Source organism: Pholcus phalangioides, unplaced genomic scaffold (assembly GCF_987345545.1).
Source record: "Pholcus phalangioides strain wild (caught in Gottingen) unplaced genomic scaffold, Ppha-v1.0 ptg000014l_1, whole genome shotgun sequence".
NCBI lineage: Eukaryota > Metazoa > Arthropoda > Arachnida > Araneae > Pholcidae > Pholcus > Pholcus phalangioides.
In genome coordinates, this window is record NW_028301607.1 from 1023883 (window position 1) to 1041448 (window position 17566).

Sequence of the window (17566 nt, forward strand, 5' to 3'; positions counted from 1 at the left end):
ACAGACGTGCAACCCTTCCGCAAATTGCTGCAGATTTCAATGCTGGGCCATCAACAAGTGTCAGCGTGCGAACCATTCAACGAAACATCATCGATATGGGCTTTCGGAGCCGAAGGCCCACTCGTGTACCCTTGATGACTGCACGACACAAAGCTTTACGCCTCGCCTGGGCCCGACAACACCGACATTGGACTGTTGAGGACTGGAAACACGTTGCCTGGCCTGACGAGTCTCGGTTCCAATTGCTTCGAGCTGATGGACGTGTACGGGTATGGAGACAACCTCATGAATCCATGGACCCTACATGTCAACAGGGGACTGTTCGAGCTGGTGGAGGCTCTGTGATGGTATGGGGCGTGTACAGTTGGCGTGATATGGGACCCCTGATACGTCTAGATACGACTCTGACAGGTGACAGGTACGTAAGCATCCTGTCTGATCACCTGCACCCATTCATGTGCATTGTGCATTCCGACGGACTTGGACAATTTCAGCAGGACAATGTGACACCCCACACGTCCAGAATTGCTAAAAAGTGTCTCCAGGAACACTCTTCTGACTTTAGACACTTCCGCTGGCCACCAAAATCCCCAGACATGAACATTATTGAACATATCGGGGATGCCTTGCAACGTGCTGTTCAGAAGAGATCTCCACCCCCCTCTTACTCCTACGGATTTATGGACAGCCCTGCAGGATTCATGGTGTCAATTACCTCCAGCACTACTTCAGACATTAGTCGAGTCCATGCCGCGTCGTGTTGCGGCACTTCTGCGTGCTCGCGGGGGGCCCTACACGATATTAGGCAAGTGAACCGGTTTTTTTGGCTCTTCAGTGTAATTGGCATATATATGCGAGTTATAAATATCCTACTAATTATGTATACATCCAAATATTTCTAAATATCCTACAGCTTCTCCTAATGCGAGATATCTTCCGGACACGGTCACATACAGCTGAACATAAAAATACTATCTACGATTACCGATCACGGTTTGATTGGTCTGTGGTTCACAAACAACACGTATTTCCAAGAATGCAAGAATAAAAAGTACTCAACCAATATAAATGAAACAATTCACCCTCCAGAAAGCACATTCCTCTGTTTCATATTACCCAGAATTCACCCCCATACACATGTCGAATGATGACACCACCCTGGGGTTCGAACGGGAAAATCGAAGCAGCGTACTGCACATTAGATATCGCGCGTAGCTCTTCAATGTTTAACAGTACAAAGAAACTAATTGATTTACTTTGATCGATGTATTAAGTGGTAGAAACACACAAAATAATTTTGTATTTACTTCAAAATTGAAATTCTGGCGAATTTTAATCGAAATGAGGAAAAAACTCCCCAAAAATGTCAAATTTCAAATTCTGTCAAAAAATATTAAATCAACATGAAGTTTCCGAATTTATTTCAAAAAATACTTTGAACTTTTCTCTATTTACGATAAAAAAACCGGAAATATTTGAATCAATTTTTATCTGATATTTTTGCAAATAAAAACTATGTTCCATTTATGGAACATTGGCCTTTAAACGGTTGAGACGACTATAAAAAAGAGCGGGCTGGTCGTCTTCCACCTTTGAACAAAAAAACGTGTTTTGCCGCTTCAAGTGACGTCTAGTCGTTAAGACGTGTCTACATGCGTCTTCGCTATGCGCTACTCCTGAGTGGTTTGCTGAGATTGCACATCCATGTGTACGGCTACCATGTAATATTTCATCGCAAGACAAACAGCGCGCATAAAACAAACGGGAAACTTGAGAGTTCTCGCCGATGATGGAATCATCGCTGACTTTATATAGCCAAGGCTGAGTGGTACTGCGGTCGGAACGGGGTTGTGAATAGGAGGGGGGGGGGGGGAGTGAGAAAAGGAAAGCAAAAATACGGTGAGTAAAAGTCAAAGCAAGTAGCCTATGAAAAGAAAGCAAGATAGGGAACAGCGATAACACTGACTAGACACTTTTTCTCGAAGATGGTCTTTGAGTCAAGGAGCTCTAATGCCGATGTGTGGATTGCGAAAATGGATCATTATATAGGGAGATATGCAGTTGTTGTGTGAGATTTCAAGCGTAACTTCGCTTTAACCACGTTAAAGTAAGTCTTATGTATAAAAAAAATTAGCCGTTAGTTTATATCGGGGCCCCAGGAACACGCTCGCAGTTAAATGCACCTCCGCCTCATCACTTAAATTAACACTTCTATATTTTGTCTTAAATGCAGGTTCTTAAAGTTATAATGCTTCGGAAACGTCCTAATGAATGAGAGAGACTTTTGGAAGCTCCCCTCTCTAAAGACGGAAAATCTTCAAAAAGCTTACGGTGCGAAATTATGGTTTCAATAAAAGAGTTTCACCAGCAAAGGACGTTATAATAAATTCAAACAATATCATGTTTATTAGTGAAATAAAAGATAGTAACGTGGGACACCGATAACAAACCGGGCATATAACCTTGGGGACGTGTAGGACCATTGCATTTCTTGTGAGCCACCCAAAGTAGCCACGGTATACAATTTGAGAACAACTGTTTTCGTCGGTACGTATCGTTGGAATTCGGTTCACCGACTTTTCTCGAAATTCCTAATCTCAACTAACAAATATAGCTCTAGCTTAATTCTTTCAGACACAATGTGTGGGTTGACTTTTTCTCACTGTAGACTTCATTTCCTTTGACCTCAGTGAGTTAAGCCCTGGCTTAAACGAGTGCGAAAGTTTTGAGTAAGAAATATGGTGAATATGACCTTTGAGGTCTTTCATTAGAAAGGGCAGTACCTAAAGTTGAACTTTCAAGGGGGTTTTTTAAGATGGCTTCCAGGAGAAAAAGTGCCTCCGGAAAAAGTGTAGTTTATTACATAAAATTTAGCAATAAAATTCTGGAAAAAAATTTGTGAAGATGATGCATCTTTTCACAACTTTTGCACCGTATGAGGGTGCACCTCTTGCACCTGCCTAGTTACGGCCCTGTTGATGCATCTTCATAAACGCACATTTCATCAAATTGCAGCACATTTCAGCCAAATGATGCATACCCTCAGGGCCGTAACTAGGCAGATGCAACAGGTGCAACCGCACGGGGTGCCCTGTTGGAAGTGGGTTGGGTTCCCACTTGGAAATGTGTGGGGACCAGAAGGGGCCTAAATTCAAATTTTTGCACAGGGCACCGGAATGGCTAGCTACGGCCCTGCATACCCTGCATCATTTTGGCGGGTTAAGCAATTTATTTCTTCACAAATATATATATATATATATATATATATATATATATATAAATTGAAAATTTTAAAAAGTAAAGAATTGATGTCATTCATGTTTTTAATGTGTTCTTTGAGCATCAGGAATGCGAAAAACATTTTGAAAATTAAAAAAAAAAATGAATACTTAGATCTGGAAGGGTTACAGAACTGACATATTTTGACTCGATCGTTCCTTATGCGCGTTGGTTCTATACATCGTTAAACACTGATTTGCTATAAGTGTCCGTTGTGTGTATGCATTCCGATTATTACCTGTTGTTTTTATATATTTCGTTACAAATTATTTGATCTCTCTGATGTACGCGCGGTGCAGTCTTTACAAAAATTGATACATGAATAAATTATGGGTACTGTGGAGATGGCTGGGTTCTCCTCTGTGTGTGGGGGGGGGGGGGCCTTAGATCTTGGATTGTTTCTAAGGACAAAGTAACGGGGATCCAGAGGCAAGAGTTCTCGTTGGTACGAATTGGCATAATCACAGGAAGTATCCAATCTTTGAAATTGGATGCTGAGTTTGTAGATTATTTTCAGCTACTAGTCTGAGACTTTTCAACATTAAAGGGCTGGACAGACAAATACCACGCCACAACAGGCAAATTGCCCAACGAGGTGGCTGACTTAAGAACATCATGGATCCCCGAGCCATTTTTTGGAGGCCCTACCTATTACTGCTCCACCACACATGCACACCCCCCCCCGTGGAACCCCCAACGAATCGGTACATGCGGGAATGTGCGTGTACGTGTAGTGAAACCTGACGTGAAGTTTTTTGTGTTTCTCTGTAATGCTTGTTATGTGTAGTGCTGCCATCTGCCACCAGTTTCAGTTCAGCTTGTCAGGTGCTGCTTTGTTCTTATTAATGAAAGTGAGCTACATGCCACACATGAGTGTCGCCCGTGCGTCTGGACGGATATGGTTAAACAAGAGACCCTGAGCAATTCGATTTCTTGTCTTGTTCTGGACGAACGGATGACAATCGTGTGGGCACCAATCCAAGTCCACAATCAGAACAGTCAAGGCAAAGCTTGACAGATTGGCGAAGCATAATTACACGCTGCGATGACTTCTCAGTCAGCGGTTGAAAATTAGACAAAAAAGTAGCTAGAAACGCATCCAAGTAACACAATCGAGGCACTTTTTCATGATGACAACCAGCAGTTTTAGGGAAACGTTGAAGAGAAAATAAATCCCTACCACTATGGCACTTTTGGCCTGAGAAACTTAAATGTAGAAAGTTCCATGAGATCGAAAAAAATGTCTATGCATACTCACGGCAATCTTTTTTCTTGCCGTTGATGACTGCCACAGAAATGATGAGACAAAAACTCAGAATGAGCAGCAATGTTGTCACTATAGTCAGTTTCTTCTCCAAGCTCGTGCGAGTCAACCACCAACTTCTACGATGGAATAAATGCAATAAATACCGTATTATTATCATCATTAACCACATATTATTGAATTCTTGAACACCATGTCATTTCATACCACGCGTCGCCCAGGCTCTATCGACCACTGTCAGTTTTAGCCATTGCCCGGATGAGGGGGATAGGACGGTCTTATACACCAGGGGGTGCACAACCTTTTCAATTCGCGGGCGAGATTTGAGGTATTTCTAGTGCTCGAGGGCCAGAAACTTATATACAAAGGTTGGCCATATGACCTGCATTATAAAAGATATTTAGTAATTTTGGCCGTCCTAATTTCTTTCATTAAATGTCCCCGATTTCGTCCCCCGTTTCACTGCTATTTTCAACAAGGCTTAGATGAATCTTCGAAATCAACAGTTAGGATTATTTTCGTGACGTAAATTATATTATGATAATTATGACTCTAATTATCATAATCAATAAAATTCATATAAATACTGTATATGTCTCACATATTTTTCAAGCATATACGTTTTTTTTTTGGCGAATAACATTTTGACTTGCGGTACCCCCCCCCCCCCCCCCCGGTTGAAAATTTTTTAGTTCTTTCAACGACAGTTGGCAAATTTTCTTGACAATTTCTTCGGCTGGAAATGACGACTTTACTTGTCCTTGGGAAATTTTACGGATGTAAATGGCAACTTCACTAGCCTTGATACATTTTTCGGCGATATCCCGTACTTTTATGAAAGAAATGCAGTCAGTCAAAGTATTAATCGTGATGTGTGTGTTGATACTTCACAGGAAACAACTTTCGCGGTCCGAATGGAACCCCTTGGTTGGCCGCATTTGGTCGGCGGGCGGGCGGAAGGTTGTGCATTCCTGTTAAACACCATTCAGTTTTTAAACCGTTGATTACAGAAACGTACTTCCATAAACGTTTTACGCCTGTAACCGAAATAACCGTTGAGACAGCGCCGGACTTAAGCAGGTGCGAAGGGTGCACTGGGTCGCTAAATTTTAGGGGCTGCAAAACAAGATTTAAAAAAAATGCTTTGATTACACTTTGACTTTAACTTCTTAAAAAACCAATACCTTTTCTCAGCCACCTCGTTGGGTATTTTGCATGTTTTGGCATTGTATTTGTATAAATCTGTCCAAAACAAGGGAACCCCTAATATTCAGACATTGAACTGGAAGGAGGAGTGCGAGTGGATCTGGTGTTCTGGGCAATGGTCTAAACGGGACGCTATATTCTTCCTATAATCAATTAATTCTAAATTACACGGGTGAGGCAAAATACATGCTTGCTCCGATAGAAAATATCTAGTTGCGGCCCTGGGTAGATAATCGGTTCTCTGGCCTTGACAGCGACTCTGCCAAGAAGCTGACCTTGACAGATGGTCCAACATGTTTCCTGAATACAAGATATTGTAGAGCAGTGGTCCTGCAATTTTTTTCGCTGGGCATTATCGTCCAAATTTGTTGTCGAATTTGGACGATAATGCCCAGCGAAAAAAATTGCAGGATCACTGCTCTAAAAAAAATAATATAATATAATAATATAAAATTAATAATAATAACATAAAACGGTTATTTGATAGTCACAATCTTGGGGCCAATGTATTCTAGGGTGCCCACGGACACTGATGGAAAAGGAAAACAGGTTTTAGAGGAACACAGAGCTATTTTTGCACCAGGCCGAAAATATTTAAGCCCGTTCCATGCATTAAGATATTTAATTTTTAAAAAAAATCATTATTTTTAACATCACACACATATTTCGGTGGGAGAATTCCCACTTTAAGGGACCAGCTATGAGATGAGCAAAGTTAAATAAAAATATCATTTCTATCCGAGTAAAATCTTTAAATTGTATCAAACAAAACATTGTTTGAATATATTTTCTACTTGGAAGTATGTCCCTATGATCATTTATCAACGATTTAGAAGTTGAAAGACCTAAAACGAACAAATGTTGCAACACCAAAAAATTACGCTTTTAAAAAAAATCACTCAATTACTCACTTTCCCACTGATTTTAAGGTAGAGGACAGCACCTCTCGAACACAGTACCATCCTGACATGACCCCTTCTTCCCCCTATTGAGATCCGGGGTTGAAATTTTCGAGAGTAAGCATCTAAATTGGTAGGAAGGCATGTCCAGCCAGTTATGGGGGTGTATGAAAAATCACTTTGCCCTAAAACCCATAATGGTGCAGCTCATCTGTTCTTGATTATTTTAAGGTACTCCCCATCCCCCCACAAAAAAAGTGATTCACTCCAACCGAGGTTCAAATTCCCTTATGAGAACTTCATTCTTATCACCATTTTCACGATTTTGTGATGATTATTTAGCGTCATCTATGCGGCAATATTTCATAACATATCAATATCACAAATTCGTTCAAATTCAATTCACACTTTTAAATAAAAAAAAAAACTATAAATAATAATTTATGAATAATTTTAAATTTATAAATATTTTTTCCAATTTTTTTTTTGCCAATTTTTAATTTTTTTTTGAAGAAATAAATGGTGTTATGTCAAAACGTAATTAAATGCTGGAGTAACATCCGGTTGGGTTTCTATCATCAGACCGAACGACTTACGAATCGTTTGAAGTCAGCATTTCTCTTGAATTCTTGAGGTGCATAGACATCACACCTAGATTGAAATAGTACATAAATATTAATTTGAAATCATGAACATCATGTTTTTACTTGGCACTAAAGTTTATATGGCAAGATAATTCTCTCACACGAAATAAATAAGAAAAATATCATCAATATTTTCATGAATATTTTGAATACTGTACGTTGAAATGTAATACAATTATACGTCGATTAATGCGATCATATCGAGACTGGGGGTTTTCTGATAAAAAAAATCGATTGATAACTACACTGCTCAAAACAATTAGGGGAGCAAGCAAAAAAGTGAAGAAAACCGTGCGAGACAGCCACGTATTGACATACAATGGATAGTAAACGCGTATCAATGCGCAATACAGAAAAAAGACGTAAAAAAATTTGGAATTAAGCTTTAATTCTTTGAAAATATGGAAAAAACATGAAAAGATGATTTAGGGCAACAATTTGGTTACATGTAAACGATAAAAAAAAAGTACTGCTTAGACATGATGCATGAGTTTTAATAGGGCGTGTGGTCTCCTCGAACAGCTAAGACTGCTGCAAAACCTGTTTGCCATGGATGCGATGAGGTTATCGATCAGACTTTGGGGAATACTGTTCCACTCCTCAAGAAGTGCAATCTGCAAGTCTCGGACAGTAACAGGCGGCCTTGGTCGCGCAGCAATGCGTCGTCCGAGCATGCCCCAAACATGCTCGATTGGATTCAGGTCAGGAGAGCACGCTGGCCATTCCATACGCTGTATTGTTTCAGCTTCAAGCATGTTCTCCACCAGACGAGCTCTATGCGGTCGGGCATTATCATCCCGGAAAACAAAGGAATCTCCAATGGCTCCAGCGTAAGGGATGACATGAGGTCGCAGTATCTCGTCTGCATACCTTTGGGCCGTCAAAGTGCCATTCCGAATGATATGCAGGTCCGTACGTCCTCCTATGCTGATTCCACCCCACACCATCCAACCAGCTCGTCTGTATTGTGACCTTTCACGAACGAATGCGGGGTTATTTCGAGTGCCCCTGTCCCTCCATACCAGAACACGTCGGGTGTCACACTCCAGACTGAATCGGGACTCGTCTGTAAACAGCACTTGACTCCAATCATGTTGCTCCCAATCTCGATGTTCAGCAGCCCATCTTCTTCGGGCCGCACGGTGGCGTGGGGTCAACGGAATGCAGACCATTGGCCTACGTGCATAGAGCCCTCCCTCATGAAGCCGATTACGTACTGTTTGGCTGGACACCCTTCGTCCTGTTGCCAAGAGCAACCGTCTTTGCAGCTGCGTAGCATTCTCTGTTCCGTTTCGACGGGCTGTTAACCGTATATACCGGTCATCAGTTGCTGTAGTGGCGCGTGGCTGACCTTGCCCTGGTCGACTTCTAACATTTCCTGTTTCTTGGAATCGATTCCACAGCCTTGCAACAACACTTCTGGCGACTCCAACAGCGTCCGCGACACTACGTTGTGTTTGCCCGGATTCCAGTCTGCCTATAACACGCCATGCCATGGATTCCGGTAAATCACGTTGTTGAAACATCCTCAAGTCACCTTGTCTCAAAAAAAAAAATACTGCGCAATCGAATTTCACAGTTACGGCAGTAAAACAGACGTTTCTGCAACATCCCGATTTCTGCCCTTATCTCCTTTTTCTGGTTTTTGACGTCACGAACTTTGATTTGCATATGAAGTTTTCTTCTTCCGTTTCCTGCTAGGCTTTAAATTATGGATGATTCATTTTATGTTACTTATCGGTATACATCTTTGCGTAATTTTGTTAAAACCATGTGCTCCCCTAATTGTTTTGAGCAGTGTATATCCGAAAACAACCGATTTTAAATAGAATGACCATGTGCCCCATTTGGTCGAACGGGACGTACGGAAACGGGGCAACTCCGTTTTTCTTTCCCCATATAGCTGGTTTCAAAATGTTAAATCCGACTTTTTTTTTTCAATTTCTTTTAAAACAGGAGGTTGCCCTTTCTCTCTGGAATTATTATTTTTTATTCAGAAATTTTGTGAGGAATTATAATGTAGAAGTGTCTAATGTGTATTAAGAATTAAGATACTCTTTTTGAATGTATGGTACATTGAAAAACGTTTTAATTTACGGCATGTTCCATAGCTTTCCATGTGAAAATCTTCTGGCCGAGGAACTGTGAATGTGGAAAAGGACTGAAGGAATGTAGAAACTGAAGAAAAGGAGACTTTTTCTTAACTAACCCGATTAGAACGTTGTGAACTAAGTGTACAGAATTTTTTTCAATAAGGGACACTTTCTGACCTCTTAAATAGTCTTGTAGATTGATAACGATAACTTATAGGGAAAAAATTAATTAATTTTATAACCTTATTTTTTCAAAATATGCAAAGGAAAAAAAACTTTCGATGAAAAAAAAATTGTTAACATCAAAAGAAGAGTCCTGATAACATTCAACGAATTTTTTCCCATGTTATGATGTTGGTCCGTTCCGCACTTGGCGAAAGTGATAGCAATACCGAATGCTGATATTATCCGTGATTGTAACTAACGGTGCCTACTGTACTCAATTTTGACGCATACGAGTTCCCATCACCCACAATTATCTCTATTTACTATATTATAGCTTTAAGTTTTCAATTAAAGTATCGACCTGTTTCGACGTTTTTGTGATTATTGCACAAAAACCAAAAACTCAAATTTTTTTCAAAAATTATCGAGTGAAATATCATTTTTAACCTTTAAGCGGCATTGACGAGATATCTCGCCTCGTTAAAAGGCTCTCATTTTACTATTGACAAACCCAGATATTTTGTAAAGTTTATTTTTCAATGAAACACGTTTCCCTTCACCCCCTTAGTTTGCACCTTCTGAAAATCGGAAAAAGGCCTACTCCATTAAAAAGAATATGGCATTTTGAAGACGGTTTAGTGATTTTTCGCTGTGCCATTTAACCCTTGAAACGGCACAACAGAAATCATTAAACCGCCTTCAAAATGAAAGGGTGAACAAGGCTTTCTTCCAGTTTTCAGCGTATGCAAACTAAGGGGAATGGGAAAAGTGTAAAATTGACAACTAAACTTTTTACAAAATATCTGGGCTTGTCAATGCTAAAATAAGAGGCGTTTAAGGAGGCGAGATATTTCGTCAATGCCACACTGAAAGGGTTTAAAAATATTCTTTATTTCTATTTCCCGATTTCTTCATTTTTTCTTCAAAACTTCAACCAATTTTTCGGCAGTTTTCAAAATTTCCGTCTTTGTAGAAATTTTTTTAGCTGGTTTCTGGGTTTGTTCCAAACTTTGCCACAAAGCTGGGCTGGAAGAGATCTCGGCAACGGGATAAGTCCAGTGGCAAAGTTCTGGCGTTCATTCATTCAGCTGGTTTCTTGGCAAAGAAAACACCATCTATAAGTTTCTTGAGACAACATCCGCGCTAGAGAATGATATCCCTAAATGAAAATTTTTTTCATGGGCAAAACTAATGGATGGTGAAATATCTGGTCAATACATTACATAAGATAAAATATCCCAGCCTATATGAAGGTTTTAACAGCTGGCTGATGGCGAAGATGAATTCAAGATAAGAAAAATTCATTTGCCTCTGTGGGGGATTGAACCTACGTCCTCTCATTTGCCGGGTGAGCGTGATAGACCACTACGCTATAAAGGTCATGGACTACTTTCCTTAGAGCTCGTGTGCACTCACGGGACCATACATGGACCCAGACGAACCTAACTCAAGCCCATGCTTACAATTACTGTCACTGCTACTGAACCCCACATGCACCTCGACCATATTTTTCTGCGGAACATCTAACGAATAGATACATGCTGGAATGTGCATGTACGTGTTATGAACCTGACGTGAAGTCTGTTTATGTGTAATATTTGTTGTGTGTGGTGCCGCCATCTACCATCAGTTTCTCTTACTGATTGAATAACTGTATCATTGTAGAGACCTGTTGTTCTCTGTGGCGAGACTTTCTAACGGGGAGATCGGATAACAACAATTGCTGACACTGTCACCAGAAGTGCGACTAATCCGAAGATAATGTCTGTCTTTGCTATGATCAGTACATACGAGCTCTACGGAAAGAGGTTCCGTGGCCTTTGCAGCATAGTGGTCTACCACGCTCACCATGTAAGTGGGAGGACGTAGCCACCTTTTATTGATTGCAGGGCGCCCGTATGAAAAATTTTCTTTCTTATTTTAATAACTATAAAACCCCTCGCAATATGAGAGACTTATCTGAAGTCTAAACGTTATTTGGAAACATTTTCCTAATTGCTTGGAAGTATGCCTCCAGGATCAACGGTTCGCCAGTAATTTGATGTGCGTGTTGTTAGTGGCGTCGGAACCGGGGTTGCTGTGGGTGTTCGAGCAAACACGATAATTTGTGACATGAGTATTAGCAACCCCAGAAATCAAAACTTTCTGCGTATAAAGCTCAAGACCAGCAACCACAGGTTCGAAACACGTCCGTCGCCACTGGTTGATGTGCATTAACACTCAAAGGCGTCGGAGTCGGGAGTGCGGTGGATGCACCCACAGTATTTTGCAGCACCGGATTGACTCAGAATTAATTCAGAAATCAAAATTTCCTGTGTAAAGGCCAATTCGAGCACCCACCGGTCTAAAACACTCCCGACGCCTCTGACTCTGCATAATATTATATTGCATATATTTTTAATTTACATAAACCTAGATGCTACTTGCTTTTCTTATTAGCGCCATCTAGGTAAGGTTCTTGTAACTTCAATTGATGTTCTATAAAGTTTTTCTTATTTTAATTTTAATGTTTTAATATGAATTGCTTTTGTATTTCTTTTAATAAATTTGTCAGGCAATTGATTTTTAGGTTTTAAAATAAGTTGTCAATTATGTTTGATAAAACAAATTTATAGATAGTAAAATGTTTTAAAATTACTAATTTATGTTCTAGTTCTCTAACATTGTATAAAGTTCGAGCTTTTAGCCCGCTTACGGGTTATTCACTTGAGGTCAGTGCCGTCTTAAGGCATGGGCCCACCCGGGCCTCACAAAAATGAGATCCGGTTAAAATTTTCCAGGATATACCAGGCAGGGCCTCCGAAAAACCACTTGGCCCGGGGGCCCATGATACTCTTAAGACGGCCTTGCTTGAGGTTCCCAAATTTGAACTTGATATAGGCGTCTTTTCGCATTACTGAAATCAATAAAAAAAAACTGATCAGTTCCTTCATAGGATCTCATAAGCCAGACTTTTAAGCTAGGAGTTTACGACTTTTCAGACCCGGCGGTCCAAAGAAATATTTCATGCAGCCAGTAGATCAGTAAGTCATATTGCGGTATCAAGATTCACACAGTGGCGTCTTAACGAGTGGGATCAATGGAGCACCAGCGCTCTGAGTCGAGCAAGTGGACCGTTATATTATTGGAAAATTTTATTTTTTTAGTGAAACATTTTTTTTCATTCATAACTTTTTTCATAAAACATGAATTTTTATGAAATTGTAAATTAATATTTCATCAAATTTCAATTTTTATTATAACTGGTATTAAGACTGGCCCGGCAAAGGTCCCAGCCTAGTGACCGAGATGCAAGGTGTGGGGGCCATCAGCTTGTGTACACAAAGAACTCGTAATTATATTTATTCATCATGTTGATTGGAATTAACCTTGCGTTACAACTTGAATCCATTCTACATCCATATCTGATACATCGATGACCCTTTCAACTAGCGATGACCCTCTTTCCTTAAACCATGCTAATGTAGTAAACCAATGTTTCCCAAAGTTAGCAATATCACCCCCTGGTGGGCGATGGAATGGGACCAGGAGGGCGATAGGGGCTACGGGTATAACATAGGATCCTATGGGTTCACTTGAGTTGGGGGCGATGAGAGAAAAAAGAATTCTGAAAAGGGGAGCGATGTAACAAACAGTTTGGGAAGCTATGCAGCAAACTAAAACCAACGATCAGATTGCTGTGTTTTGGTTATATTTATTGTTACCAGATTTGATAACTGAGAAAGAAGGACGCTTGCGCACACGCTATAGATAACGTCACTTTCCCAGTTTCTCAAAAAGATGGCGCCACTATACTTACAAACACACACACGCCACCACAATAATTTTTTTCAACCAGAATCACTAAAAAAAGAAAGAAAAACGAATACCTGGTCCTCTCCCCTCTCGCTTTTAATGAATTGTTCAGTGTGTTGAGTTTTTTAACATTGCCTAGCGCAAGGCGAGAGAGGTTTTCTTTCCTTACCCTCAGAAGGTTTTTCAATTTCTTTCGGGAAGCGTTGCTTCTCTCTAGTAATCAGCATTGAGTGTTGTTTGCATCCCACTTCCTTCATTTCTTTATGGAATTGGTATCGACCCCTCCTCGACTTCAGTGCACACGGAATTAACTTTTGATGAGTAAACATTGGTGTTCTCAAAATCGATGATGCGGTTTTTGTTCTTCCAGAGCTTTTTTTCAGACTGTTAAAAAATAGCATCTGCCCTGCTTGGAGGCAATTTGGGTTCTTGTATTCTGGGAATTCCGACGGCAACTGATCAAACCGTGTAAAAATATGTGAAAAACAACAACAGATATATGTATAGGAGTGAAAAAAAAAATTTCCCCAGGAAAAATAAGAAAGAAAGGTTATATTCCGGAAACCCGAAAAAGGAGGACAGAAGGTTGAATTTTCTAAGATTTAGGAGGACGCTGGAAACGGCATCAAAAAGGGGGAACATGTCCTCTTAAAGGAGGACGCCTGGTAACCCTAGTTATATTTGACATCCATATTTTTTATGTGCATCATTTTCTAGTCACCCCGTCGGGCAATTTGCCTGTTGTTTGTATAAGCCATTTTATTTAGTAATTCAATATTTAGTTTCTGTCATGCCATGTGATTCAGCATCTTACACGCTACAAGTGATTCTCAAGAAAACATACTAAAACCCAGTTTATCTCACTGCTTTCTACGAGGGGAAGAAAAGATCACGCATGTCTTTGTCAATCGCTAAGTTTTGTATCTACGGTGCTCATTATCTTATCTAAAATAAATGCATACATATTTCTCGTGCATGTTGCTGGCTGCATCGCACACGTTACCGAACCTGAATGTCATCGGATGATGGTGAAATACCTTTATTGGCACCATTCAGATGGGGGGGAAAGGCGATAATAACATATTATTCGCTTTTATTCGATGTGTTTACCTCTTTTGAAGGCTTGTTACACATTCTTGATCCGGATAAAAATTGTTTGATATGCTCAAAGTGCACATACAGGGTGTCCCATAAATTCACAAGTAATTTGAAAATCCATTTAAAAAAATTGATTGAATTGGTATGTTTCAGTGTATTTGCGAAAAAACAAATTATTCTCACACAAAAGGGAATTTTTTTTTTGGGTATAGAAATAAAAAGTAGTTCCAATTTTCCCCTAACGATAGAGGGTACTGCACGGATGTCCGGCAGTAGTGGTTAGACCAAAACTTTCCCTCAATCTCTTCTGTGCCCAAAACGTTTGTAAAGCTTCAGCTCCAGATTCGTAGTTGAGGTGAAATAACTTTTCCAACAATGCTTTGCCGACCAATATCAACATCACAATGGAAACCTTATGTTAGTGCCGATAACAGAAAAATTCAGAAATGAACTGCTGATTCTAAAACTTGCATTTTATAGGTCTCCAAGAGCTCACTCTTGGAGTAAAACTCGTAAGCGGGAAGTTTCCGACAGTGAAAACTGTTGACAAATGCGTGTTTTTAACTGGTTGTAAGAATCATCCGTAACAGGAGCTCTGATCAAATCGCTAACATATGACAACACTTCGACATCGAAAGCTGTCACAACACAGTGAAATTGCGTTTTAGGATCAGTAATTCCGGTTATTTTAAAGTTCGATTCAATCTGAAGGAACCAAAGATCGACATCGGATTTCGAAATCGAAGGCGCTCGAAAAGAAACATGCGAAAGTTCTAATTCAGAAGGCATACCTGTTTCTTCTGTAGCGTTCAGCATATCCAAAAAAGAAGTACAGTACAATCCAGGAAGAGAATTGAGGAGATGCCCCCTCAATCAGTCAGCAAACGCACCACACACAGGAAAAAAAAGAAGGCAGCAAGTCATATGAAGGCAGCAGTACTATATATTCTAGAAACCTTGGCAGCAAGTCATATTACGAAGCGAAAAAGAGAAGTTTTCGTCTGCTCGTTCTCTCGTGAGGGTCACCAGTACTGTGGTGATGCTAGTGCTGGTGGATGTCTCGTTATTTTGGAAAACATACTGAGTCATGACTCCTTTTCTTTTTTAAGTTATTTAATAGAAGAGAGAGAGAGAGATTTTTACAACATGTTCGGTCGACAGATGGAGCCAGACGGAACTCCAATACAAGAAGACACTAGATAATGCCTAGCTAGTGAGTGGCATAAAAAAATATAATAAAAATATAAAAATTGCGCAAGACAAGCAGCGCCACACATCTATCAAGAAAAAATTTACGGAAATTCACCAAAAAAAAAAATCCCCCTATCGTGATGAGAACGACCTTTTCGCAAAAACCGCATCCACATTTACCGATTCCTTCACTTTCTATGAGCTTTTAAAAAGTTTATGAATTCATGGGACTCCCTACACCTATATTTCTACACATTACTAGAGCATCCTGAAAATTCTAATTTTTTGTTCACCCCAAGCACACATCCAGATTCATGGATTAAAAGTAAATTTATATTGTTAAAAAAATTTATGAAAAGATCCATTTTTATTGAACCCAGAGCTTAGAGTCCTTCTTATGGGGGGGGGGGGCGATAGCTCTACGTTTTGGACAGCTTTTAATGAATTTCTCCACTAGAAGAATGCTCTATTTATTCATATTTGTGACATTTTTTACAGATCTCTATTACGCCACCCCCCCCCCCGATTACCTGGCATGCCTCTCATTTCACCTGATTTTTACCCGCGGTCCTCCCTTATACTAAGCCATACAATGCACCTCGTCGATATTCTTCTGCGGAACTTCCAACAAATTGGAACATGTTGAAATGTGTGTGCACGTATTGTGAGCATAACATGAAGTTTGTTTCTGTGTGATTCTTGTTATATGCAGTGCTGCCATCTGCCATCAATTATTTTTTTATCTACGAGTGAAGTGGATTGAATAATTTTACAGTTGTAGAGGCCTGTTTTTCTCTGTGGTGATACTTTTTAACGGGCTCGCATTTGTGCCTCGGAGTTCGGAACCACAGGTCCTCCCTTATAGAATTCCAAAAGGCTGCAGGAGGGTGGGGGGAGAGGGAAATATGTTAATTAGCCATACAGAGTAAATGTTCCAGGATCATTTCTTTTCACCCTGGACTGCGCAGCTAGACAATACTTCGAGGCTCGCGGGTTGTCTGTGTTAAGCCACTATGGTTCCCACATCCTGCAGCAGGGCCTCTAGGCTAGGCTAAGTTCTTCGACAGGCCTCAGTCAGATTTTTCGTAGGCTCTTCTATAGCGGATTCATACATTAATAGTTCTACCGAGCTGTAGAATTGCCCTGCCAGCCCTTTTGGCGAGAGGGAAGACATCCATACCACATTTTTTCTTACGAATTTTGCTAGAATGAATACCCTTTTAAACCAAGGGTGTTCAACGTTTTAGAGAATGCTGGCCGCTTTATTGGTTTGAAAAGGAGTCACGGGCCACTTAAGTGATCTAGAAATGTGACGGGAGGGATGTGCCACGGTCAACTTGAGCGATCTTTCACTGTGCCGTGGGTCACTTAAGTGGTCTGGAAATATGCCACATGTCACTTATGTGATATATAAATGTACCGCGAGCAACTTTAGTCATATAAAATTGCGCCGCACGTCACTTGAGTTATTTGTAAACTTGCCGCGGATCACTTGAGTGATCTAGAACTGTTGCGTGGGCCAGTTCATTGCTCCGGAACTATGTCACTGATCCCTAAAGTAAACTGAAACTATGCCGCTGGTCTCTTGAGTGATGGGAAATTGCACCGCGAATAACTTAAGCGATGTGGAAATGTACCGCTCAGTTCATTTTTTCAAAATTAGGTTTCAGGTCAAGGGGCCACATCAGATGACTCCGAGGGCCACGGGTTGAGCATTTATAGTTTAAATCACATACTGTTGAATCTCTCACAAAGGACACTTTTTTTAAATTATGTCAATGGACTCCACTGTACTTTATAGCCGCTGTGGTGGTCGAGTGGTCATAGTGACGGACTCGCATGGCGGCGATCCGGGTTCGAACCCCACCGTCAGAAGTTGGTTTTCTGTGGTTCCCAACTTCGAAGTGCAAATTCGAGCCGATCTCCCCGTTA

General features: G+C 40.4%; 1 protein-coding gene across 3 annotated transcripts in view; it reads right to left on the reverse strand.

Annotated features, from left to right (window-relative positions):
• Nucleotides 1-17566, reverse strand: part of LOC149077889 (uncharacterized) — a 67529-nt gene that overhangs the window by 46575 nt on the left and 3388 nt on the right. Inside the window, exons 1-3 of one of the 3 annotated variants that reach the window (XM_089241491.1) lie at nucleotides 15235-15451; nucleotides 7245-7299; nucleotides 4538-4662 (exon numbers count right to left, since the gene is read on the reverse strand). In XM_089241491.1, coding sequence (XP_089097617.1) covers nucleotides 4538-4662; nucleotides 7245-7299; nucleotides 15235-15259 — 205 coding nt within the window. In that variant the 5' untranslated portion in view covers nucleotides 15260-15451. Of the gene's footprint in view, nucleotides 1-4537; nucleotides 4663-7244; nucleotides 7300-15234; nucleotides 15477-17566 lie in introns of those variants that run through there. The other 2 variants (XM_089241490.1, XM_089241492.1) reach the window with 2 other exon arrangements.